Below are 26,234 nucleotides of genomic sequence, written 5' to 3' on the forward strand. Positions count from 1 at the left end.
ATAAAAAAAAATTAAAGATTTTTCATATATGTATATATATTATATACATATGAATATATACATATAAGGGAAATCAACCCTGAATATTCATTGGAAGGACTGATGCTGAAGCTGAAGCTCCAATACTTTGGCCACCTGATGCAAAGAGCCGACTCATTGGAAAAGACCCTGATGCTGGCAAAGATAGAGGGCAAGAGTAGAAGGGGACGACAGAGGGTGTGATGGCTGGATGGCATCACGGACTCCATAGACGGGAGTCTGAACAAACTCCAGGAGACAGTTAAGGACAGGGAAGCCTGGTGTGCTGCAGTTCATGGGGACGCAAAGAGATGGACACAACTTAGTGACTGAACAACAATAATACAACTTCTTCCTAAGAACATCAAAGAATTTTATACACATTGAAATAGGTTAGAGATTCCAACAGAGAGCGTATTAAATAGACTCCTTATTTTAAATAGAGGGTAGTGAAGGCAAACAGCTGTGCAGAGACCTATCAAAGGGGAGGGTCCATGGGCTGAAGGCAGACAGGGCCCCAGGGGAAGCAAGAGAGGCACGAGGCTGCTATCAGGTTGCTCTCTCTTCAACTTCGGTATCCCTTCCCTTCTCTAAGCGTGCCTACAGAGGTTGCCAGGTCATCCTACTTCTTATTTCAAGGAAGCCATGTTTTCCACCATGTCCCACCACGGTTAATCAGATTGCGGGCTTCTTGAATTGGGGACTCTGTGCTTCATCTCGGCCACCTGCTCCCTGACACACAGTGGGTGACCAAGAAAATGTATGTGCCATCAGTGGAAAGAAATACCCTGTAGAGATAGGAAGTAGCTTTCTAACTATTCCACTAGGGATTTTCAGTTCCTTCCTAAAACAAAGGAAGTGGTGAGTAATAACTGTCCTTCAAGGTACATACCCATTTTTTTTTTTTTTAAAGATGTGACCATTTTTTTTAAAGTCTTTATTGAATTCGTTACAATGTTACATTTTTGGTTTTTTGGCCATGAGGCACATGGGATCCTAGCTCCTCGACCAGGGATCAAACCTACACCCTCTCCACTGGAAGGCAAAGTCTTAACCACTGGACCACCAGGGAAGTCCCCAGGTCCATTTTTAATGTGAGAGAAATCTGTAAAGATATTAAAAAGATCAGAGAGCCTAAAAAAGGAAAAACATGGCAAAGCGAAGGCGAAGTCCTGCCTCTCTAATGGGAGGACCTTATGGAGGCTGTCTGGACAGCACCCACAGATGCTGAAACAGAAAGTGTACCTCAGATTTTCTATGATGTTCCCTCAAAGTGACAGGTAGAGAAAATGCACCCCCACGTGGCCTCCGGTATTGACAATTCCATCTTGAAAGAAACCTTTGCTTCCTAGGAGAGGCCTCCCAGACAACATAGTTTGAATTCAATAGATCCTGGCAATGTTTTACCAACGTGCTCTCCTGGGCTGAAGAGAAGAGTCTAACTTCCTTGATTACATTCAGAGTCGAGGTTTTTTTCCTCAACAGAACAGGCCTGGGGAACCTGGGCATTAGAACCTGGGTCTGAGAGTTGACAAGCATTCCAGATAATGACAGCATCCATTCTCTGAAGGGAGAATAAGGTTGAGAAATACTTGATGACTCCCACAGGCAGAAAAGCTATCTGGGTGTGTTTAGAATAAACACCTCATCCAGTCATCCTCGGCCACATGTCTTTTTACTCGGGGCGGGGAGGGCTGGGGGAGAGCTATTTCTAATTTCATACATGAGTGCTCGTACTTAGGAAAAGCAATGATCAACCCAACACAGGCCTCCCCCACCACAACTCTTCATCTTCAACAACTTCATCTTCATAATTCTAAGGTGATTCATCTTTAATAGAAAGATCCTAAGGGTTGAGTTTATTCCATCTCTTACCAATATAGAAGTAAATTGGAAATTGACTAGAAACGCTTTTACGTGGTTATTCCTGTCATTGGAAATGACTGTTGATTATCCCCAGACCATACAGGAAGCCCGATTCCTCCTCCCCGAGTTCAGTGAGACGGAGCAGCAGGAAGGGAGGGTGTGAGGCATGGGAGAGTAACAGCAGTTTCGGCTGTGAACCAGGGGGGCCCAGCAGAAAAGGCTCTCTGTAAATATCAACAATGTGTGAAGCTTCCTTTCCAAAACCATTTGCCTCAGCTGACCTTGGGACATAATTCCCTGCTGCTTGTAAAGACATGGTCCCGAGGACAAAACCCCCAGTGGTCCTTGTAGCCAGTAGGTTTCCCTGGGCTGAGAGGTATGTCTTTCTTGTCTTTTTCTAAAGAGCAGTGACAGACTCATCCCATTCAGGAAATCGAAACTGCTCAGAAACAAAAACAGTGAGTGACTGGCTGAACGGGCTGAGCCTCCGCAGGCCTCTCCTCGTGGCGGGTCAGGAACTGGGTGGATCTCTGAAGTATATATATAGTCTTCATTCCCAAACAAACTCAACATTTATCCAGCTGTCAAAGAAACAATGGTTTTGCAAGTTTGCTTATCATGTTTCTGGATGTGCTAAGATGGGCCACCATGGAAAAAAAAGAAAGGAGGAAAACATTCAAAGCCACTCTTCCTACCTTCTCAAATATAACATGATCACAACGATTTTTTGTTGTTGTTGTTAAGCTTTCATCTGTATGACTACACAAAGTGCCAAAGGATCTAGGGTTTCACTGTCATTGTGAAGTGTCTTAGGTCTCCCAGGCTCTATTAAACAGAATTCAATGTCATGACACTGACCTCCCCAACCAGAGCCATGTGAGAGAATAATTCATAATTGATGGAAAAATAGCTTCCAGAGACAAAACAGATATAGCGCCATATTCATTGCTTTTTAAACATACAGCACCAGGCAGGCACGGATTTCTGCTCTGAACATTTACAAAAAGATAATCATGCCAAAAGTCCCCTTTGGAATGTTCTGAATGGAGGGGCTTTCTAGTCCTCAGTTCTCCCCACTTAATTCTCGCAGAAGAGCTGGCTCACAGGAAGAATGTGGTCTTTGGTAAGCTTCAAAGTTCCCTTCTAAACATGCCAAGAGAGTGCTCTGAAGTCCTGGGAGGCCAAGTTGGCACTGAGCCTCCTCTAAATGATTAAGTGGGAGGAAGGTCACTGGTGCTGTCAGTGGACAGCTGGGGAGCTAGCCCTGTGCAGAAGCCACGGCGGTGCAGAACAAAGCGGCCAGTCCTGAGCCACCCCACCTCGGTGTTTCCTGAAACGGTATCCCTCACCTCCGTGTATGAAACTGCGGATCACTGGGCATGCGGCCTGGTGCCAGGAAGCGATAATTAGGTTCATGAACGAAACTGAGAAGCAGTGGTCGCACTCAGAAGGTGGGGATGGGGACTTGGTATCTGTTCCACCAGAATGCTGTTGTTGATTAGTCGCTCAGTCGTGTCTGACTCTTTGCGACCCCGTGAACTGTAGCCTGCCAGGCTCCTCTGTCCATGGGATTTCCCAGGCAAGAATAATGGAGTGGGTTGCCATCTCCTTCTCCAGGGGATCCTCTGGACCCAGGGACTGAACCCACATCTCCTGAATTGGCAGGCGGATTCTTTACCACTGAGCCACCAGGGAAGCCCTCCATCGGAATGGTGAAGAATAATCATGTTACCTCGCAAGGGTTATTACGCCAGCCCTGCTGCTAATGACAAAAGACTAGAAAACTCTGAACAGTCCAGGAATGACCAGACCCCTTATGGTACACATAAGAAAATTCTGGTACACATAGTAAAAGATTATTATGGAGTGGCAAGTATGTTCACATGGCTGGGAAAAGGACCTATAAGACACACACACAATGAAAAGCTACGTAGATATAGTGTTTAGTAGGATACCGTTTGTGTAAAAGAAAGGATACAACTACTTCTAGTTTATATGTGCAGATTATCTGCAGAAGGATATTCATGAGACTAGTAGGGGCACTTGTTTCTAGAAAAAGGGGAGGAGGAAGGAGGATGGGAAAACTAGATACTTTCAGGGACTATTTGGATTTTTATTTTCTATTTATTTTTGTTGCTTGTTTCCTTTTATTTTTTGGCTATGCAGTGAGGCTTGTGGGATCTTGGCTTCCCAATTAGGGACTGAACCCAGGCACTCGGCAGAAAAAGCTCCCAAGCCCTAACCACTGGATTGCCAGGGGATTAATTCCTGGGCTACGTGAATTTTTAAAACCATTCATTGTTTCTATCAACAAATAACTGTGGAGAACATACTTTATGCCAGCTCTGTTCCAGGCCCCCTTCTAGACAGCAAAGAAAGAGACAGACAAAGCCTCTGCTCTTGGAGAACTTAAATTCTGGTGGAGGAATAGGCAGCCAAACAAATAAATACCAGTGTTATCAAGAGATGTGGAAACAGGGTGATAACATGGTGAGGAAGCTAATGGCTATTAAAGGAGAAGGTCAGGGAGGGCAAGAAGGTGACATTCAAGCAGAGATTATTCCTGGTGGAATAAATAAATACAAGTTGTGTTACAACAACGAAAAAATTGAGGAACTGTGCTGAAAGGGAAAGCCTAAAAGCAAAGTCTCAGATAATTTTTAATTCCAGGCCAATAAGTAAAGACCAAACAACTTGAGTTCACCCTATAACACTATGGGTGAAAAAACGGGGATAGCTCTTTCTAGGACAAATAAAAAATTATTTGAGTGTTCCTTAAAATTTTTGCTTATTAACCAGACTGAATACAACTTGTTCTTTATTCAAACTCCTAAGACAGGACAAGTTAATCTTATTATGGAGAAGAGAGAGCAAGTCATTAAAAACCTTGGTTGAAGTTCAAGAATCATCTTGTTGTTCAAAAAATAATTTTGCAAGAATAATCAGTTCTTCTCATCTATTTCCCCCTTCTTTGGCTCCTGCTGAAATTAAATGCCCATCTTAGTAAATACCAAGTACTATGAACCTTAGACTTTTTTTTTTTTTCCTACCCAAAGATTAAGCTTCATGAGATTAAGGAGGGGAAAAGGGCACGTCCATTCTCCTTTCAAATTCTCAGTGGTCAGTGACCTTTCCAGAACAGAATCAACATAACCTCTACACTCTGAGTACACCCTGTGAGTCTTAATGCCACAGTCATGTCTACCCACACTTTCCAGCTGCAGATCTGGGGCAGGGGCCTTGATTTCTCACGTGGGCATACCGCACTTACTTGCCCAGAGCAGGCGCTGTGAATCACAGGCTGGTTGGCAAGGGACAGAAGGGACTCCACAGTTTCCAACTCCTGCTGGTAAAAGCTTTGCACTCTGTTCTCCACAAGGAACTCTTTGGCCTTTTCACTCAGTAGACATGTGAGACTGTCAAGGTCCAGGGTGCCAGGATTGCTGCTGGGGAAAGTTTCAACAAGACTTGCAGAAAACCATTATGTTTGTTCCTTTTGAACATGCATGAACCTGAAACGGGATCCCCAAGTGGCACAGTGGTAAAGAATCCACCTGCCAATGCAGGAGATGTGGGTTCGATCCCTGGGTTGGGAAGATCCCCTGCAGAAAGAAATGGCAACCCCCTCCAGTATTCTTGCCTAGGAAATCCCATGGACAGAGGAGCCTGGCGAGCTATAGTCCAGACGTTTGCAAAGAGTCTGATGTGACTGAGCACGCACACACACAAATGGCTAGCAAATGCCATGTTATAAGGATGTGTGTTTTTCACAAAAGGGGCAACGCATGCAGGGAACACTGCACGGTTGTTTATAAGTATGAGGCAGCACTATGGGAACTGATATTCGTGATTGATTTAGAAAAAAATCAAGCTGAAGAACAGTATGTGAAGGACAGTGCCGTTTTTGTCAAGAAGCAAATGACAACCCACAACATATGCAGGTGGATACGCAGGCTTGTGTGTGCGCAGAACGAACAAGTCTAACAGGATACACGCTGCGACCCTGCACAGTGGTAACCTCTGGGGAATGGTACGGAGGCGGGAGACAGGAAAATGGAGAACTTCCACTGTTTACACAGGTCTCTAGTCTGGGGATTTTTTAAAGTAATTTTTTGGAATATGTAATCTGTAAGTATGTTTATAAGATTAAAGGATACATGGTAAAGAGTTTCTTTTCCACCCTCCTCCCAGCCCCCCATCTACCCATCCCCAGCAGCCACTATGGTTATTTCTGTCTTCTCTGAGTTCTTTGAGGCACAGAGTTACAAACACACATATATTCTTACTCCTCCTGTTTATTTTTCCCTCCCTCAAAGAGAATCAACTCCTCTCTGGCTGAGGTATTGTTTCCTTGATCACAGTGAGCCTTGGTGCAGTTTTCTTCAGATTTCTTGGGGTTCATGGACCTTCCTGGATCATCTGTGAGTGTTCAGTTCTTATCAGACTTGGAAAATTTTCATCCGTGAATTTTTCAAATATTTTTCCCCTGCTCCCCACTCCACTCCTTCAGAGATTCCAATTACACATGTCTTTTCCTTCCCACCACCTCAGAACACCTGCACTGCTGCCTCCTTCACGTTACAGATGAGGACACGGAGGCATCTGGAGGGCGACAGACTTGCCCGGAGCCCCACAGGGAGGGAGTGGACGGCTCAGGCCCACCCCAGCATCTGGGATCCCACTGGCTGGCCCACACCCACAGCAGTCGCAGTCCATAACTTACCTCAGTGCCTCATCTTCCTTTAGGGCAGGGCTGTGGAAGGGCTGGTCATACACTTTCCTGTAGATGGCAGGCAGCTCCAGCATCCTTGCGATCTGAACGTTGCACACTGGGTCATCCACTTTATCTACGAGCCACGGAAACAACACTGAGATTAGTTCTTTCCCAAGTCCAGACTGCTGCTGGGGCAACAGTAAATGGGGCCCTTGGTGAGCCTTCTTCCTTATGGATGCCCAGGATCACACGGTCTAGAAGCACTAAATGGTCTCCGGCCATCCCATGAAAGGGGAGGCGATGCCCTGAGTGTCATAGACATGACCAGAGTAGACCAAGGCGAGGGAAAGCATACAGACATATTCACGCATCTGGTACAGTGGTGGATAACTGGGGCTGTCCTTGAGATTTCCAAGTGCAAACCAGCCAGATCAGTGCAAAGGGCATGGCTCAGATGACAAAGAACTGTCATGCTTCCGATTAGCTGACTTCCTCAGTGGTGCTCCAGAAATCTCCTGTCATTTTGAAGACTATGAACGCTCTTCCCTAAATGGATTCATACTAAAAACTTCAAAGTATTTTACAGACTCTACTATGTTGTCCAAATAAAATGTCAGTCATATATGATAAATCACTTATTTTCTTTCCCAATTTATTTAAAATTACTTCTCTTAAAAATAAATAAATGCTGATTTTCTTAAGGAATCATGTTGCAAATACAATTTTTTTCATTAAAGCTTTTTATTTGAATTTTTCAGATTTGACTTTTTACTAAATGAGCTTACTGGACACACACACAAAATAACAAGCAATTGGGCAGAGATACTGTATGCTTACAATAAGTCGTGGCATGAATCTCTCGCTCTCCTCTGAACATGCGGATGTGGCCTCTGACCCGGATAATGTCCCCAATTTCTAACTTTGCTCTCTGTGCAATGGTCTCTTGCAGCTTCTTAAGCTGAGAGGTTAAGCTCAGCTCTCTTGCACTTGGAGTGGCTGTAGCTGTTGGGGTCAGAAGGAAAGAAGGAAATGTACAACACGATCACTCCACCATCTTTGGGAGAGAGCTTGGGGTAAGACAGGCACAAGACATCTATTTATTCTACTTCTGACTTGTTGCTCGACTGTAGGAAGTCTGCGGCATCCTTCAAAATCCTCTACTGAATAAAAGGCATAAGCTGTAATTATCCAAAGGTCTGGGTGACGGGAACAGTCTGGTGGGAGGCTGGACAACCCAGTGTCCAGTGTCTTCTTTCCTCCCCCAGCACCACCTGTGCAAGGGCCTGAGCTGAATTCTGTGTGAGTTCAGCTGGGTTTGGTGGCAATAGCTCTAAACAACCCTTGAAAGTGTCCTTGCAGGGAGACAGAATATTGGCCTGAGGGGAAAGGGGCCCAAGAGTCTCCATTTGCAGTTGTTTATGGGGAAGGCAAATCTGCCCAAGGCTGGTGTTCCACTGAGGTACTCAATACCCTAATCTCTCTCACTTCTCTTCTTTGTTGAGTAACTAGGCTGACTTCTTGCTCTCTCCTGCTCTTGCTCACTTACTTACACACACACACACACACACACACACACACACACGAACACTCACTCACACCACTTAAAAACTATAAATTTAAGCAACTTCAAGAATTTGCCTGCCAACGCAGGAGATGCAAGAGACAGAGGTTCTATCCCTGCATCCGGAATATCCCCTGCATGAGGAAATGGCAACACTCCAGCATTCTTGCTTGGGAAATCCCATGGACAGAGGAACCTGGCGGGCTACCATCCATGGATTTGCAAAGAGTCAGACACAACTGAGTGACTGAGCAAGCAACTTTATGGTGAAAAGAACCCAATGCACATTCAATTCTAAATAATTTCCATCACTTGAATTTACTTCCAAAATGTATTAGTTAAATAATGAAAATAAGAACAGCCATGAATGCTCAGGTACTGCCAGTGCTGTTCTGAAGACTTTATAACCTATCAGCACATCTAATCCTCACAACCACTCTTATTTATTATTAGCCCTATTTTACTAATGAGGAAACTGAGTTACAGAGACATCAAACAACTTGCCCACAGTAAAACGACTGGTTAGCAACAAAGTTGGAGTGTGAACTCAGGCAGTCTCTAACCCCAGAGCCTTCCTGCTTATTCTTTATTCTCAGCTGCTTGTGCCATGAATGTACTCATATTTTCCATAGTTACAGCTAGTGTGTATAAACAATTTCGTGTTGTTTTCCTGTCTAGCATCACTTCAAATACACACATGTATCCACAGAATCTATACAATCCAGCATCTGAAATAACAACACAGCATTCCGGCATGTTCATACGCCACGGTTTTAGATAGTCTCATTAGATGTTTCCTCTGCTTTGGTAATTTTTTTTGTTTTGGTTTTTATCACTAGCCCTGTACGGGGCTTTGAGGTCAGCACTTAGGTAATGGAGTCAGACAGACCTGGCTTGAACGTCAGGTCACTTCCTGTTAGCTGTGCGACCTTGGGCAGGCTGCTTAACCTCACTGTGCCTGTTTCCTCAGTTCTGTTGTGGATGCAACAGTCCCTCTCGCACGTGGACTTGTTGTGTGTGGTCTTAGTTAATCCTTACATCATGAGCTTAGCATAATGCCAGATCCACCACAGGAAACATTCAAAAAATGTCAGATACTTATGAAAAATGAACAATTAGGCCCTCAAAACAAAAATTTTGTTTCCCTTGGGGTCTTTCATTTTTACTGGATAGAAAAGGACAAACAGGTTTAGAGTTCATTGCATATTATCAGAATGTGTGTCAGAAAATAAACAATCACCATTCTCTTTTTACAAAGTGTCACCAGCAAGGCATGTAGCCTTGTGGCTCCTACACTGGCTTCAGTCATTTGGGTTTTTAACACCTTAAAAAATACATAATGATTCTATAGCATTTCATTTGCTTTTAAATTGCCAGACTATGTGTTTTTATATAAGATGATCTACTCTCTGCATTTCTTTATGCATAAGCCCTTCATGTCTTTTGAACATTTTATGTTTATTTCTGAAAGAAATGCAGGGAAGCTTTATCAATAATGGTGATTACATCCCTTCTCCACATTCCAGTGCTTTTTTTTTTTTTATGTTTATTTGATTTCATTTTCATACATACAAGTTTGAAAAAAAATCATTTAATCTATCTCTTGTCACCAGTGATAGCTTTCTTTGCTGTAACAGCTAAACATATATAAGAGCTTAACATAGATAGCCCCGTACTTATTGTGATAAATATGTAACTCTTATCTTCTTCGGGTTATTTTATGTAAGTTGCAAGACAGTGGTCACAGTTACCTCTTTTTAAATATTGTTATCAACCTAAACCAACAACATTTGTTAAATGCTTACTTATTTCCTATTGTTGTATTATTTCTGCTTTGTCATATACTAGGGTTCCTGTAATGGAATGAATAATAGTCTATTGACCAAATTTTCTGCTTTTTAATCTAACATAACTGAGATAACCGTGGCTCTGTAACATACAAAGGCACTACTTTTCTTTTAATACACTGACTATACTAAGGGAAAAAGCAACCCAAAGAGCTCGGAGAACTCTTGTAGACCAGTAACCAGTAGCTTGGAATCTAGACACAATCAGCTTAATGTAACTCGACTTACTGGGTTTCTTCAGAAAATACCCGAGTTATTACTTTTTAAAAGGTTATTCTGTCTGGGTTCCTATCTTTAAGTCCTCTTCTATTTAGGCTGAATTTTAAACATATTTATAAATTTCACTGCCATGATTCAGACGTTATAGGTAATAATAAATGATTTGTATAGCACTGCTGAAATGATCAGACTGAGAGCTAGTCTGAGAAAAAGAGGTTCAGCTTTCATTTAAAGGGTGAACCAAACTGCTGAAAAAACGGCTCAAGCTGTGTAATTTAATGAGTATAATGAGATGGTTGGAGCCCGACAATTTCATTTTAAGTAGCCTATTCCACTCCGAAAGATAAATCCCCTTTAAAATTCTAATATTAAATGCCAAGCTTTCTTAACTTTTCTCATAAGCTGAGTCCAAATGGTACATTCAATGTGACATTTATAAGAGTTAATATTATATTTTTACATTGATACCAACTGGAACATGATTTTTGACTTAGACTAAATTTTGTTTAAAAAAATTAGTCTTCAATGGCCACTTTCCAGTGGAAAGCTTTAAAACTAAGGGCAATTAAATTAAAAGGAGAGAATGGGCTAGTTGGGAACAATTTTAAAATATCACTTCGTATATAACATGATGAGGATCACTTTCAGGCTTTCTCCTTGTACCTTTACCCTCATTTTTATTCTCAAAGCAATTTCTAATTAAGGCTACCAACTGTGACTACTCATCTATTGGTCTACTTACAGTTATTTTTAAAATCTCACTTTCAGTATTAATAGACATTTTATCTTAAAAGTTACTAAGAGTTACATAATATATCTGATGATATCATTTTTTTTTAAAAAAAGAGTTGATTTCTAAAATGAAAACAATGTCTAAAAACAGCAGTGTATCAATGACAGCCCATGGACCAAATCCATCCACAATCTGTTTTTATAAATAAAGTTTTATTGAAACACAACCATGACCCTTTGTTTATGTACTGCCTATAGTCACTTTGGTGTTACAGTGGTGATGCTGAATGGTTGAGATGCAGACTATGGGGCCCACAAAGCAGAACACAATTATTGTCTGGCCCCGTATAGGAAAAGCATGCTGACCCTCAATCTAAAGACAGCACATTGAAACTACCCCTTCTGATTGAAGACCGTGACAATACAACCACAAACCTGAAAGTAATTTTAATACCCTGGACATACATGAAAATTCAAATATCTGATTGTTTCATAGGTTTATTTCATACCTTGTGAGGTATCTGCATAAAAAGCTGTTGTCTCCCTTCATTTTTTTTTTTTAATCTACAAAGCTTCCTCAGCTTAGTAGTACCACTGATACCAATGTTCCCAAATTAGGAAATGGGAATATCAAAGTGATATGAAAACAATGGCCAAATTCTAAATGTAAATACATCCAAAAATTAAGCAAAGGAGCATCCTTACTGGTCAGTAGAGTCAAAGTAGGGAGATGAGATTCTAACAGGTAATGTCAGGGGAAAAAAAGAGAAGAAACTACTCCAAGTGTTATACATTCTCACCATGTATAACAGAAGGACATAGATAGTACATGTTAGATATCAGAGCTGGCAATATTTATTGAATAACCCCAGTGTACATGGCACTATACTGCATATGCTGCAAAAAGAGAGATATAAGAAATAAGCGAAATTTCCATCGCTTTTCTACAACCAAAAATGATCACCACTATTGTACAATACATGTATTTTTTTAATATTATGAATTTAAGCAGCTCATAAACTACCTAAGGACTACTAAAACATATTCAACAAATTCCAAAAGATGTTTCAGTTATAGCCAATGAGTTCAATACAATTTTAAAGTTCTTCTTTAGTTTGTATTATTTAATGGCTAACTTCAAAGGAATCCTATCTTACCTTCTCATCAGTCTCAGAACTCCTGGCATGTCTGTATGAATAAGCTAGAGATTTCAGAAAATCCAGATCATGAGAACATAGAAGCTAGTGGCAACCATATCAGGGCAAAGGCTTTCAAAAGAGCATTGGTCAAATGATACATCCAGATCAAGGGGATTCTCACTTGATCAGCAATTAGGCTAAACCATCTTGACTTTTATAATAACTGGATGGTAAAAATGAAATGCTGAAACTTCTAGTTATCTATTTACATTCCTATAGGCTTAGGAGGAAGTGAGCATCAAAGAAATGGAAGCAAGAAAAGCAATGGGCTCCCCTATATCAGTTTACAGAGCAGCCAAAGTTCTGGGTATAGTGCTTCAAGTTATCAGTGTAATTCACCAATGGATAAATATGAAAATTAGCACTACCGCTGTTCACCTGAGCTAGCTTGAGTTACATCTGTTGGCCAGCTGTAAAAGTAAAGTGAAGTGAAGTGAAAGTCACTTAGTCGTGCCTGACTCTTTGTGACCCCATGGACTATATGGACTATACAGTCCGTGGAATTCTCCAGGCCAGAATACTGGAGTGGGTAGCCTTTCCTTCTGTAGAGGATCTTCCCAACCCAGGGATCAAACCCAGGTCTCCCACGTTGCAGGCAGATTCTCTACCAGCTGAGCCACCAGGGAAGCCCCGTAAAGTAAAGAAGCATGGCAAATAAAATTACCTGATGAGGATTTGGTATTATTCAGCCTTTTCCAGCAGATGCAGTTTATAACTCCAGTGCTATCATCCACTGCAATAGAAGTTTCAAAGAGTAAACAGAGACGTGGGCCACTACAGTGTGCAATAGCAGCACACTGCTACTGCATCCAGCCAAACTAAAAGATGACATTTTTCAACAGCCTGGTTAGGCAAATCCCTGATCAAACTTTTTTTCCACCCTTAGAAATAACTGCTTACCACACCCCAGTGGGAACTGATTCTCTGGAATGTCAATGTAATACATGAGCCCAGCAGAATGTAGTCAACGTTTCTCTTGCCCTATCTCAAGGGTATTAACTTCTGCCCAGGCCTTATCACTGCAGGGGATGTAAGGAAAGCTAAACATATCACAGAGAGCCATGTTTTACTTTCATGATACAACATAATTATATCTTGGTCACACAAACAGTACTGGTCTGGCTTATTTTATCCACAGTGCAAAAGAAAAATAAAAGAATTTCCATTGTACTTGGATTTATAACTGCAGAGAAATTTAGAGATGTTTGATCAGGGATGGTAAGTGTTTCTCTTTGCCTCATTTCTGACAATCTCAGAACAGAGACGGATCAATAAGGGGTCAGTGGGCTTAATGATTTTTTAAAAAAAACCAACAGCTAGACTGTTATAAAAGCACACTATGTAATACAGAAGAAATACATGGCAAAATCTTTTTATTGCTGGTTTAAATCTGGTTTAATGCAGAACCTGAGAAGACTTCTTAAACTAAAATAAATTCTAGATGGATTTTATTTTATTAAATATAATACAGGTAAACTTCAGAAGATGAGAAGAAAATACGGGTGAATACTTTCAACCCTGGACTTAGAGTTGGTGGGGGGAAGACTTCTTTAAGCAGACCTGAAAATCAGAATTCATTAAAAAAAAAAATCTGATATATTTGAACAACTAAAAACTAATTCTGTATAGCAATTTTACAAATGATGGGGTTAATATCTTAATATATGAAGAACTCACAGAAACTAATAAGGAAAAGATCAAGACTATAAGAGAAAAGGTGGCAAAGAAAAAGAAAATGCCATTCATGAAAGGTATAAAAGTGACCAACAGACATATGTCAGTATGCTAAATCACTAGTTACCAGAAAAAAAGAAGAAAATTTAAATGATTTCTCAGCTACTAGAATGACAAATATTAAAAATACTGATACCCTCACATGCTGTTAGTAGGAATGTAAATTCATACCAAATTTCTAAAGATTAAGTTTGGAAATATGTATCAAATTTTGAAGTGTTTATATTCTCTTAGTACTTACTTCTGTAATTTATGATGATGAGAACAACAAAACAAATATACACAGGTACATAGATCTTATATAAAGCCATTCATTGTAAGATCGTTTACAGTACTGAAAGCTGGAAATAACCTAAATGTTTGTAAATATGTAACTCGTTAAATGGCTACAGTCCATAAGGTCGCAAAGAGCTGGACAGGACTGAGCACACACACACTGGTTAAATAAATGACAACGGCGTGATGGACGAGAATACAAAAGCACAGTGAAGATCTACAGTCACTGCGGGCTTCCCGGGTGGCTCAGCTGGTAGAGAATCTGCCCGAAACACGGGAGACCTGGGTTTGATCCCTGGGTTGGGAAGATCCTCTGCAGAAGGAAAGGCTACCCACTCCAGTATTCTGGCCTGGAGAATTCCATGGACTGTACAGTCCATGGGATCACAAAGAGTTGGACCCAACTGAGTGCCTTTCAGTTTCACAGTCACTGCTGTTAAAAGTTATCTCATTGTAAAATAGAAATGATATGCTAAGTCGCTTCAGTCGTGTCCAACTCTGTGGGACCCCATAGACAGCAGCCCAGAAATGATATATATATAGACATATATGTCTTATATGTAACCTAATTTGCATAAAATATTAGTCTGTTTTGATAGAAATGCTCTTAAGACACTAAAATATTTATGGAAGTTTCTTTTGGAGAATATAGAAGGAACCCCAAAGTCAATGTATACATTGACTGTAAACTTAATTTCAGGAATATTAAAATGAGAAAGAAATATGCATAATAGCAATGAGGAAAGAAGGTATATCTATGTCTCTTCATATTGTGCTCAGTCATGTCTGACTCTTTGTGGTCCCATGGATTGTAGCCTGCCAGGCTCCTCTGTCCATGGAATTTTCCAGGCAAGAATACTGGAATGGGTTGCCACTTCCTACAGGGGATATTCCTGACCCAGGGATCAAACCCGTGTCTCTCATGTCTCCTTCATTGGCAGGTAGATTCTTCACCACTAGCGCCACCTGGGAAGCCCCATTTCTTCATATTAGGAACATGTTAAAAATATAGGAAGGATGTTCACCCAAACACTGACACTGTTTTTGCCTGATTTATAGATTTTCACAGGAATTTTATTAAAATTTATTAAAATTTTCTCTGGCTTTAAATTTTATCTTATAATGAGTATCATTTTAAGAAGCAAAAAAAAAAAAAATCAATAAAATGTATGACGCTTCTAGGCAACACTACTTTTCTGGCCAGTTTAAAACTCTTGATTTACCATGTTAAGTAAAAAAATATTAGCACCTGAGCATTTGTCCTAGAAAACGTGAGGTCATTCTGGTCTTAACTATAGTCTCCCTGGATTCTAGGTCTGAGCTTGAGTTGCTGCCAGGTGCTGTGTGTGCTCAGGATCCCCCCACCAAGCTCTCTGACTTCCTGGTTTGTAACCTCTTCTGGCAGACCCTGTCCCGACGCCCTGAGGTCTCACTGCTGGAAGGCCCTAGAAGGGGAGCGTCCCTGCAGTGCTGGGCAGTCCTCCCACACTGGGCGCCATGACCTGGGCTGCTGACCTTTTGTTTCAGCCATGGGAAGAATCGGGCTAAGCAGGAAGCAAATCTAGCATATAGGAGTGGGGTGAGTCAGGAGGAACAAACAGGACCTGGGACAGCAGGAGTGGCCGCCTGGCAGGTAGCCCGAGAGCCAAGCTGGGCCTAAGAGTGTCAGGGAGTGTGTAGCTCTCTCTTGAGCAGGCCTCACGAGAATTAAAGTCGCAGAAGTGTTTCTACTCTCAACTTTCAAATGCTTTTCATGTCTCCACAAACCACAAATGTGTCACACTCTCACGATATCCAGTCTAAGAGAAAGGGTTACTGGGGAAGAGGCAGCCATATCATCTTCATCTTTTCATAATGAGAAAAGGGGTTAGATGAAGCCCTTTTAGGTCAGAGACATTATATCTGGCCTGGTTCTAGAGCCAGGACTAATGTCCTCAAATAGCCACATTTTGATCTAAAAATCAGAAAATTAAAAACCAGATGCAAGGACTTCACTGGTGGCCCAGTGGTTAGATCTTCACGGTCCCAAGCAGAGGGCCTGGGTTGTTTGATCCCTGGTCAGGAAACTAGATCCCACATGCCATAACTAAAAAAAGAAAAAAAAAAAGATCCTGCATGCTGCAAATAAGACCTAAGCCAAATAAACAAGTTAAAAAAAAAAAAGGTGCAGCTGATCTTTTGGGGGGAGGGGTGTAGGAGAGAAAAAAACCACATTTGAGTTATACAGAGGCTACACAGAACACTGGAGTCAGTAAAGAGATTGGATCATCAGTGGAACCTTGAACAAATAACTGAGCTTTAGTTTTCTCGTCTATAAGATGGCAATAATATTTGTCCTTTCTACTTCAAAAGATTAGGAGGAGAACAACATGAAATTATGCATGTAGAAGTGCTCTGTAAACTGAAAGATACTAATATTTCATCACTGGTACTTGGAGAGGAAGTACTATAACATCTTACAGATAAGGTACTAGCCAGCAGTTGAGAATGCTACAGGAACTTGGTGAATGTTTATTGAACTGTCTGGAGAAAAAGAGAACCAGTATCTTTGGTAAAATAAGGCAGAGAAGAGATCCAGGATGGGGATATATGACACGATGATCTATTTTAGAGTTTAAAAAAATATATGTAGGCTGGGAAAAAGCAGAGGGTGTGAGAAATCTCCCCTCTCACATGTCATAAGCACAAGACAATCATCCCCAGGAAAATGAATATATGTTGGAGAAACTGTATCTGTAAATTATCAACCACACACAGATAGTCAAGGGGATGTTCTTGGTCACCTAGTTCAACTACCTTCTGTTTTTCCCCCAAGTAGAACAAGAATGCAAATCCAAGTCAGTACAACAAAAAGTGACAAAGTCAATTATACCAAAGGTTTGGAATTCAAAGTTAAGGTTCCCACAAAACATTTAGCTTGGCCTCTTAACTATGAGAATTGTAGGCAATATACTAAAATGATGACATTAAATTCAATGAAAAAAAAACCAAGACCAGTGACACTAAAATCATATTCTAATAATTTGCTGGTGTTCAAACTATATAGAAACCCTTTATTTAGTTTCTGTCATCGTAAGGGAAGGGAAATTTTCTGATATTCTTTACACCTTTGGGTACCAAAATGTTTTTTTTTAAAAACTGTTTTGGATATAAATCTTGTAAATTATTTTTCCATCTCTCCCCTCTTCTATTAAAGTAAACTTAAAGTTTACTTTAATGTTAGTCTGGCCTTCTTACTTTAAAGGTTATCAATATAAACGTATACTACCATCATCTGCTGTTTATAGCTATGCCCTAGGTATCAGGTGTCTGTCCCTGATCAGCCAGTGACCCTGCACTGCATTTTAAGTCTTCTGTCTCCCAGCTCCCCAACAACTGTCACCTGACAGCATTCATCAGTATCATTCCTACCTGTTGCTTCATTTGACACTTAGTCCATGTTGGTGGCTGCAAATGGTTCCCATTAGGGGCCAAGTACATAAGAGTTTGTGAGAGACCTCCGCTGCTCTGAAAGGCTGGGGTTTCTTTAGATTCAATGTCCAGCTAAGTGTGGTCCTTCCGCATAAACTCAATGCCAGACAAAATTGTTCTTACCTCCGTAACTGTAGAATGCATCTTTTTCTCGCACTCCAATCACGGTTCCTAAGATATCCACCTGTTTTATTGGATGCCCATTGTAAAAAAATACACCTGAAATTAAAGGGAAGAAGAAGGCAAAGTCCACATAATGTATGATGACGTTTTCTGCTTCAGTAAATGTTAACTGTGTCAGAAACTCAATGGCATGCTGCTTGCTAAAATTTCAGACGTAAGAATCGGCTATTGACCAATGCCAAGCCCTAAGAAATGCAGATGTCTTTTCCTCAAGGGTTGTAAGTGAAAGTTTGGTTTTTAAGAAGCTCGAGCGAGTACAGAAGAGAGAAAACCAATACTGCTAACTACATCTGGTTAATCTCTCCACCTGTGACAATGAAATGCACCTCCCTGTAGAACTCTCGTAAGGGGCATAAAGACAGCCATGGTATTATGAGACCTGACACAGTACTTATATTTTGAGGGACTGGAAAAGGAAAGAGAGAGCAAACCACCAGAAAGGCTTCTTTGGCTTTTATAAGAAACCAGTCATCATTTCTACGAATTAGCAGGTTTTTTTTTTTTTAAGAAAAAGAGACAATAATTAGGTTACAAAACATGACCCTTTGGGGCCAGCAGATTACAACTCAAAAACTTCTCTTTTAAAAATTCTACTTCCAAAGCTTAGGCAACAGACAGATGCCAGCAGGCAGGTTCCCCCCAGAGGAGAAACCTGAGAGGGAGAACCCTACCTACCAACAACCAGAGGCCTTTTCTGGACTCAGTGACAGAGACGGAACAGAGAGGGGGACTCCTGGCACTGGTGAGTCCCCCGTTCCCACCTGAGGCCCCAGTGCTGCCCCACCTCCTGGGAAACCCCCAACATCCTTACCTGAACTGCCTATTTGAGATTAAGCTACCTGCACTGGGTTCTGGGGATTAAAATCTTTCCCAGCCTTTTTTTTCCACTCCCTATGACGACTGAATTCTTTACTTTCAGAAAGAGGCTATAAACGGTGACTTCCTTTTCAAATACATACATGAACTGTAAACAAAGACTCAGTTATCACTCAGTTATCAGCATTTGGCCACCCTCACCCTCTCTGGTTCTTGCCAAGCCTGCTCAGAGCTTATCTTTTCCACATCGCCTGTGGGGAGGGGGCCCTGCACTGAACCCTGAAGCCCTTCAGAAACCACCAGAATGACTTCGCTGATGGTTCTCTTGTTTCCCATATGGATACAGGGGCTGGGAACCTATCACCTGTGGTTCAGTCCCCGGGTGGGAGATGGACAAGGAGATTCTGAGCCTCAGTCAGCCTGAGATTTTAGGAGAGGGGGACATGGTTTGAAGGTGTCAAATTTAGCCGAAAGAAGGGCCATCTCCCTAGCAGAGGCAGACTTCTAAAGATGACTTAGCAGACTGGAGAGCCTGTGCAGAGGGCAACCTTGGGGGCCAAGAGCTGAAGTGGCGGGGCCACATGGGCTAAGGAGCCTGGGTCCCTGTGTCACTCCTGGAACAGAGTCGCTTCCTCTAGGAACACCTGGATTGAACAGGGTTGAACTGACTCCGTGGAAAATCCACGAAATCTCCAGAGTAGGGCTGTACTTGAATGACTTCTGAGTTCTTACCATTGAAATCCAGTGATGAGCTGTGGGGAGACCCTCAGTCCCCTGGCCCTGCCTGCCTGCACTGACCAGACACAAAGGAGAGAGTGAGACTTCAGAGGGAGCCAGGTCCCACAGGACCTTTGCCGGCAGGCTCAGGCTTCCTGTGGCAGAAGGGAAGTTTAAATGAGGGCGTGGGGCATGGCGTCCTCGGCACCACCCCCGCGCCAGGACATGCTCACACGCAGACAGGGGCCATGGCGGCAGACCTTGCTTTCATCCAGCTTTGCTGTAGGGCCGGATGGGGGTGATGGTGACCCAAGTTCCAGACTGGTCTCTGGCTGTGGTCAGCCCTTTCTGCTTCCCCAAATGCCCTGAACTTTCTATTTGAGTACTGAGCAGAGCCAACTTAGGGAGAACGCTCTCCTAGAACCTGACTGGCCTCTCCCTCCCCCAACCTAACTGAAGGTCGGTCCAGGTTGTCAGGCTTTAGAAACGGTGCGCTCCTGGTGCCATCAGAGATGCAACAGCCCACCGGGCTCTATGTGGTTGGCTGTGGCTTCCAGGACACCAGCAGTTAAGGGCAGAGCCATGGAGCCTTGTGGACCCCTGGAGGGCCTGCTGCCTGGCCCTGAAATGTCTTTCCAGCACCTTGAAGCCACGAAGGCTTGAAACAAGCCCCAGGACTCTTTGGGTCTTCCTGGGATAACCTGGTATGTACTGCTATGGTGGCTTTATAACGAAGAGTGGATATATTTTAAGAAGGGGAGAAGCGCCAGCCAAAAGGTGTTCCACCTGGGCTGAAGTACACGGAAAAGCCAAGTACATGGAGTATACAGGATTGATGACACAAAGCCAACCAAGTCCTCAAGTTACCTGTGGTGGATGCCAGTCCTCTGACATTACCAACTCTGCATGGGGCAACACTTAAAAAATATCTGAACAGGTAGGTTTTCTTGAAAACAGATTGAAAAGAGAGCCCCCTAAACTTTCACCTCATAGACTGTCAATGCTTGTCTTCAAGGCCAAAGTCACTCAAAGATGCAAAATAACAAGGAAAAACATACAAGCAAGATAGAACAGTGAAGGACACATATAGCAGAAAATAACAGATGATTTGAGTAAAATCATTCAGAGAAAATTGTTTGAAGAGGGAATACACTGCTTGGAAGTAGAGAAGGAAGTTCCCCCAGTGCATAGAAACTCAGATGATAGACTTCAGAAGCACAACCTCCACAAGGAGGAGGACCTTGAAAAAGCAATGGAGAGAGCCACTTCCTTCTCTCAATACCAAGTCTCTTCTGTGAGAAAAGGAAGTTGGATGGCAGCTCCACGGACAGAGAGAAAGCCTGAGGAGCAAAGAAAAGAAAATCACCACCACAACAGATACTGGCTGACAATGAGTTTAACCTGCAGCCCTTGTGAAGTGGGCCTTTCACTCCTGGTGCCTTTGCTCCACATGCGGCTCCCAGAGCCCCAATCACCTCAGGGGATCCATTGCCTGGATCGTCAGGTCCCCAGGAAGGAGGACGGTCATGCTGGGAGGGCTCAGGGACCCAGGGTCACAGGCAGCTTTGATTCAGCTTTCACAGCAATGACCTGAACAGCCACACCCACTGCGAGACATCGGCCTTTCTTCTCTTTCTTAAAAGCAACTTTGATTTATTTGTTGGTCTTGTTGTTGTTGTTCAGTCACTCAATAATGTCTGGCTCTTTGAGACCCCCGTGGACTGCTGCACGCCAGGCTTCAACTCCCAGAGTTAACTCACGTCCATTGAGTTGATCTAACTCCTTTTATTTAATTGACGCTACAAACACTCTTCCCCAGTGGCTCAGACGGTAAAGCGTCTGCCTAAGGTGCGGGAGACCCGGGTTCAATCCCTGGGTCGGGAAGATCTCCTGGAGAAGGAAATGGCAACCCACCGCAGTACTCTTGCCTGGAAAATCCTATGGACAGAGGAGCCTGGTAGGCTACAGTCCATGGGGTCACAAAGAGTCAGACACGACTGAGTGACTTCACTTCACAGATACTCTTACTGAAGTCTGATAGCATTAAAATGCCTAAGATAATATTTTTTTAAATACATTATTCATTTAATATAATTCTTATAAATACATTATATCCATGTCATTGGGTCCTCTACAATTAGATAATATAAGCATCGTATTTTGATTCAAATAAAAGAGTCTCTATTATTTTATCCCATCAGTAAAGCTTGATATAGATAAGGAAATTCAGAATAATAAAGACCATTTCTGTATGCTATGAGCTGTAACAAACCAAATCAAACCAAACCAAAACCCCAAACCTAAGCATCATCACCACCATAGTCAAACTTCAGGACATCCTGTTAGTTTAACGCTAAATTCATAGGTTAATTTAGGGGAGCTGACAATTGGCAACCATTTTGCAAGGCAATTCTGATGCTGACTAGCCAGAGTAAAGTTGAACTTCCCAGGATAAGGGCAGAGTCTCTCGTAAGAGACTCGTACTTCAGGCACCAGCCCCAAGTTTGAGGCTCCTCAGGCCATGCACACTTCTGACAACTGGCTACAAACACCCTCCACAGCAAACTCAGGTCTGATACTTTCATACAATGACACGCGGGACTCGGGAAGGTGCTATACTTAAGACTATAGTTTTATAATGAAGGGGACAAACCGGGACCAGCCAAAGGAAGAGATACATTGGACAAGGTCTGGGAGAGACTAAGCATAAGACTGCCGGGTCCTCAGGACACATCGCCTTCACACATTGATGTAGGATTACCAACCAGGAAAGCTCACCCAAGCCTCAAGGTCCAGAGTTTTAATGAGGATTTCATTACACAAGCGAGACTGACTCAATCACTGCCCACTTGACAACTCAATCGCCAGTCCCCCTCCCCTCCCACAGGGTTGGATTGATGTCACCTGGCTCAAAACCAACCCTCTTAATCACATGGTTGGTTTTTCAGGCCTGAAAGGCCCCCACCCTGAAACTACCTAGGGGCCCAGCAGGAGGTTCCTCATTAGCATAAAATCAGATGTGGTTCAAGGAGTCTACCATGAATAACAAACACACTATCATTCCAGAAATCCAAAGATCTTCCAGGAGCCTCCCACAAAAGCCACCCGAATTCTTCATTATACATTTGTTTCTTTTTTTTAAGTCGTTTTTTGGTTAACTTTTGTTATTTTAAAATATTCTTTGCTGTTTAAGCATTTCTAAATTTTATGCGGTCAAAATAAAAGTTTTTTTCTTTATGACAACCAAACCAAACACAACAGCAGCAAAACAACACAAAACTAAAACCTAGACTAGTAGTTACTTCCCACCCTTCAGGATGCTATAGTCTATAGAAGATCACTCTGTGAAATTAGTTAATGACTTCTTCAGCCATGAAGTTTTGAAACCAAGCTGGTTGGTTTGAACACCAACCATGAAGTTTTGAAACCAAGCAGGGCCCTGCAGGGGCTCTCCAGGGTACAAAAGCATTTCTGTGTCTGTGTCGATTTTTTTTTTTGTAGAAAAAAAGGTTTCAGCCTCTTAGACCTTCCCTGAGTTCCAAAGGGCAGATTCAAGCAGTTACTAATTAAGGGAGTGGGGGATGCAGAAGCAAAGCCCAAGCAGTCAAGAAACAATAGTGCCTCAAACAAAACAGACTCCCAGTTCCCCCTTAAGGGGAATACCTAACAACCTGATTCACACCTTTGAGTTCTTCTGCAGGCACTAAGAACCCCCACCCAGGACGATGGTAACTACAAGCTGAGTGCCCAGACTGGTCAAAACCAGGAGACTGACGATTGCGATTCCGGTAATAGCAGCCTGTTACCTGACCACCAACCAATCAGAAGAAAGGCATACACCCCGTAGCCCTCATTCCAAATATTGCTTTTCAAAACTCTTCCCTGAAAACCAAGAAGGGAGTTCAGGTTTTCTGAGCCTGAGATGCCTGTTCTCCTTGCCTTGGCCCTTACAATAAACCTTTCTCTGCTCCAAACCCCAACATTTTGGTTTCTTTGGTCTTGCTGTGCAAGCGGCACACAAACCTGGGTTTGGCAACAGTTTCGTTTTAAAAACGACATCTGAAACATTACCACCAGTGACTGGGAGCAGTTTTCCATGATGTGTTAATACATTATAAAGTCCTTCACCCACAGGAAGAGTTTGGCCCCTGTCATGTCCCTGATACTTCCTTGAGCACCTACAGAAGACCTTTAAGCAAGACTGGCATTTGGTGTGAATTAATTTCTTCCCAAGGAGATGAGTTATGAAGAATACCAGACTGGTCTGAGAAACAGACAACAGAGAGGAAGGACGGCTGCCTTCCAAGGAAAAAACCAGATCATCTCCAACAATACTTAGAAAATAAAGGTGTGGTGAAAAAAATCTGTACAAAAGCCTTTGGTATAAGGTCATCCAAATATATTGGTAATGAGGATGGGAAACACACAAAACATGGTCTCATTAAAATTGTACATAGTTGAGATTCTTAACCACTTCTGACTCATAGCTTGCTATTCATTCAAAATAGCAAAGAGAGTTTAATCAAACTTCTCAGATAGCATAATAAACATGTGAAGATTCATCCACAGCTATGTGAATTACTTATTATCCTAAACTGTATTTGCTATACTTGGAGGTATGAAGATCCTACCTTTAGCGACCACCACTCTGATTTTAAAAATGATTTCTAACTTTATAATGCTTTGTTGCTCCAGTTACTGTGATTCGAGAGCCCATTAGAGGCCAGGCACTGTTTAAAAGCTGGGATTACATAGATGAACAAGGCAGATGATGTCTTTCCTCTTGGGGAGTTTATATTATTTTGATTCTGATCTTGATTCTGATCTATTCAAACAAAACCAAACTCCACAAGAAAATCAGGCACAGTTAATCCTCTCTTTACAAAGAAAACTCTTAAGCTTTACAGGTGAGTCACATACCCATACCCAGGCCAGGTAAGTGGTTAGAAAAAGAAGTAAGGCCTAAGTTTTCTACCACAAACAGGTCCAGAGAAAAACAACTGAGCATTTTTAAATATGAAAGACCTCAAACCCAAGTAAAAACATTCTTCAGTACAAAGTTACTGCCCCAAACATCTATTTAAAAAAGATTTAGATTGTTTTGAACTTGCACAGAAATGAACTTGTCTAAGGATGCAGGTTAGGTCAGTTTCAAAGCTGCAACTGGAAAGGTTCTTCTAAACCCCTAAGCCCCAAATTTCTGCAGCTTTGGGGGAAGGAAGGGTGGGGTACAGATGCAGCCCAGAGTAGCCACCTGGGTGACCAGCCACATACCTTGTACCTGGCCAGACTCCTTCAAGTCCAGGATGTCCCTGATGTAGAGTTTTGCAAAGGCTAGAAACACAGGATCCAAACCCCACAAGAGGGAAGGAGTTTCGTCTTCACACTGGCTGGAGTTAGACTCCATCTGGAGACTGGGCTGTGGCTTCCAGTCAGCCCTGAAAAGCTCAGCATCTAGAGCCGAGATCTAGATGGGAGACAAAAACCAGGACGCAAAGCTGGTAACTTGGGTATTGAAATCGTCACGCAGGCCCCTAAGCTGTTCCCTGGGCAGGCATCCCGAACTCTGGGAGGGGTAAACCCAGGGCCCCGGGCCTGTTAAACTGCGCGCCAAGGGCTTGAGGAAGGAGGTATTCCTCCAGTGAGGGCCCCTGAGTTCCTCAAGGCTTTTTCTTCTGCCCCACGGCAGTGTTTCTCCTTCTCCAAGGTACCCATTTCTAAATGGCTAAACACCAACTTTTCACTTGGGGGACATAAGACCATATATGCGTACCCCGAAACCGCTTTAATACGTGGGTTCCAGAGAGGAATGGGCACCCTCGTGGCCAGACACGAGAGGGGGTAGAGTGGGTTGGGACCGTTTGTAGCTAGGCCCCTGCATCTTCCGGTGTTGGGGATGAGACTGAGACAGGGAGGAAAAGGAAACGAAAAACAGACCCGGTCGCGGCCCCTCCCGCCGCACCCGCGCCGTCGGCCCACAGGTCCTCGGAGCGCGCATGCCCGGCCCGTCCGGCGCTCAGAGGCCGCGGGCGCCCAAAGCCTGGAGGCGGCGCCGCCAACCCCGCCCGGAGCAGAAGCGCTAGGTCGAAGTCACCTCCCGTGCTCCCAGCTAAGGAGTTGGGGGGTTGGGCCCGACACCCTCCCGCGCGCGGGACCTACCACTGTGTCCCCGCCCAGGCCCTTCCTTCTGGCCGTCCGCGGCTCCGCCCCTTCCCAACGAGGCCGCGCCCCATTTTGCATCCCGCTGCGGCCTAGCCAGGTGCTCCTTTCCAGGTGGTGGCCGGCCTTGGCAAGGGCTGCGCGGGGCCCATTGCTTCTAGCAGCGACTTTCTTGAGTCTCCGCGGAAGTGCAGAACCCAAATCTCCGAGGCCTGGAAGCTGGCCCTAAAACTCCTGCTGCCCAATCCCCGCCTTCTTAAGTCCCCCTTTCATCCCAACTTAGTGGTGGGACCCTGACCCATGACCTCCAAGAGGTTAGGACTGGGTCAGACTTTTTTCTTTCCCTGATATGTTAAATGAACAAATAAAGCAATACCAAAAGCAGGGTTACATTGTGGTATTTTAAATATTTATTTACACTTGATAAATGATTTACTAACACACCCACTCTTTGATACTATACAGTCTCACTTTAGATAATGTTGGTACCTAAACTCGAGTTCTTGAGTGAATGTGAGGCCTTGGCTCTGCCAGAGACTAGCCTTCTTTGCAAGAGCATGACAAATTTTGTCTCCTTTGCTCTTATTCTGTGTGTACTCCAGAATGTTGTGCGTTTAAGACTTTTGAAGACTGCCATTTTGGTAAATTATGGCCACCTTGATGGTGCTTGTCCCCTGTATCCCCAATTAAAAGTGAGAAAAGATAGCTATGTTACTCTCATA

The 26,234-nt window shown here is 42.9% G+C and overlaps 1 protein-coding gene across 14 annotated transcripts in view; it reads right to left on the reverse strand.

Moving 5' to 3' along the window:
• The window catches only part of STN1 (STN1 subunit of CST complex), a 66,164-nt gene extending 40,425 nt beyond the window's left edge, over positions 1-25,739 (reverse strand). For 2 of the 14 annotated variants that reach the window (XM_059881846.1, XM_024985606.2), the window contains exons 1-7: positions 25,291-25,472; positions 24,628-24,820; positions 17,761-17,856; positions 12,821-12,889; positions 7,436-7,600; positions 6,608-6,731; positions 5,156-5,327 (exon numbers count right to left, since the gene is read on the reverse strand). In XM_059881846.1, the coding sequence (XP_059737829.1) occupies positions 5,156-5,327; positions 6,608-6,731; positions 7,436-7,600; positions 12,821-12,889; positions 17,761-17,856; positions 24,628-24,760 (759 nt within the window). In that variant the 5' untranslated portion in view covers positions 24,761-24,820; positions 25,291-25,472. 14 annotated transcript variants of the gene reach the window in all.
• Positions 25,740-26,234: the final 495 nt, after the last annotated feature.

This window comes from Bos taurus, chromosome 26 (genome assembly GCF_002263795.3).
Source record: "Bos taurus isolate L1 Dominette 01449 registration number 42190680 breed Hereford chromosome 26, ARS-UCD2.0, whole genome shotgun sequence".
NCBI lineage: Eukaryota > Metazoa > Chordata > Mammalia > Artiodactyla > Bovidae > Bos > Bos taurus.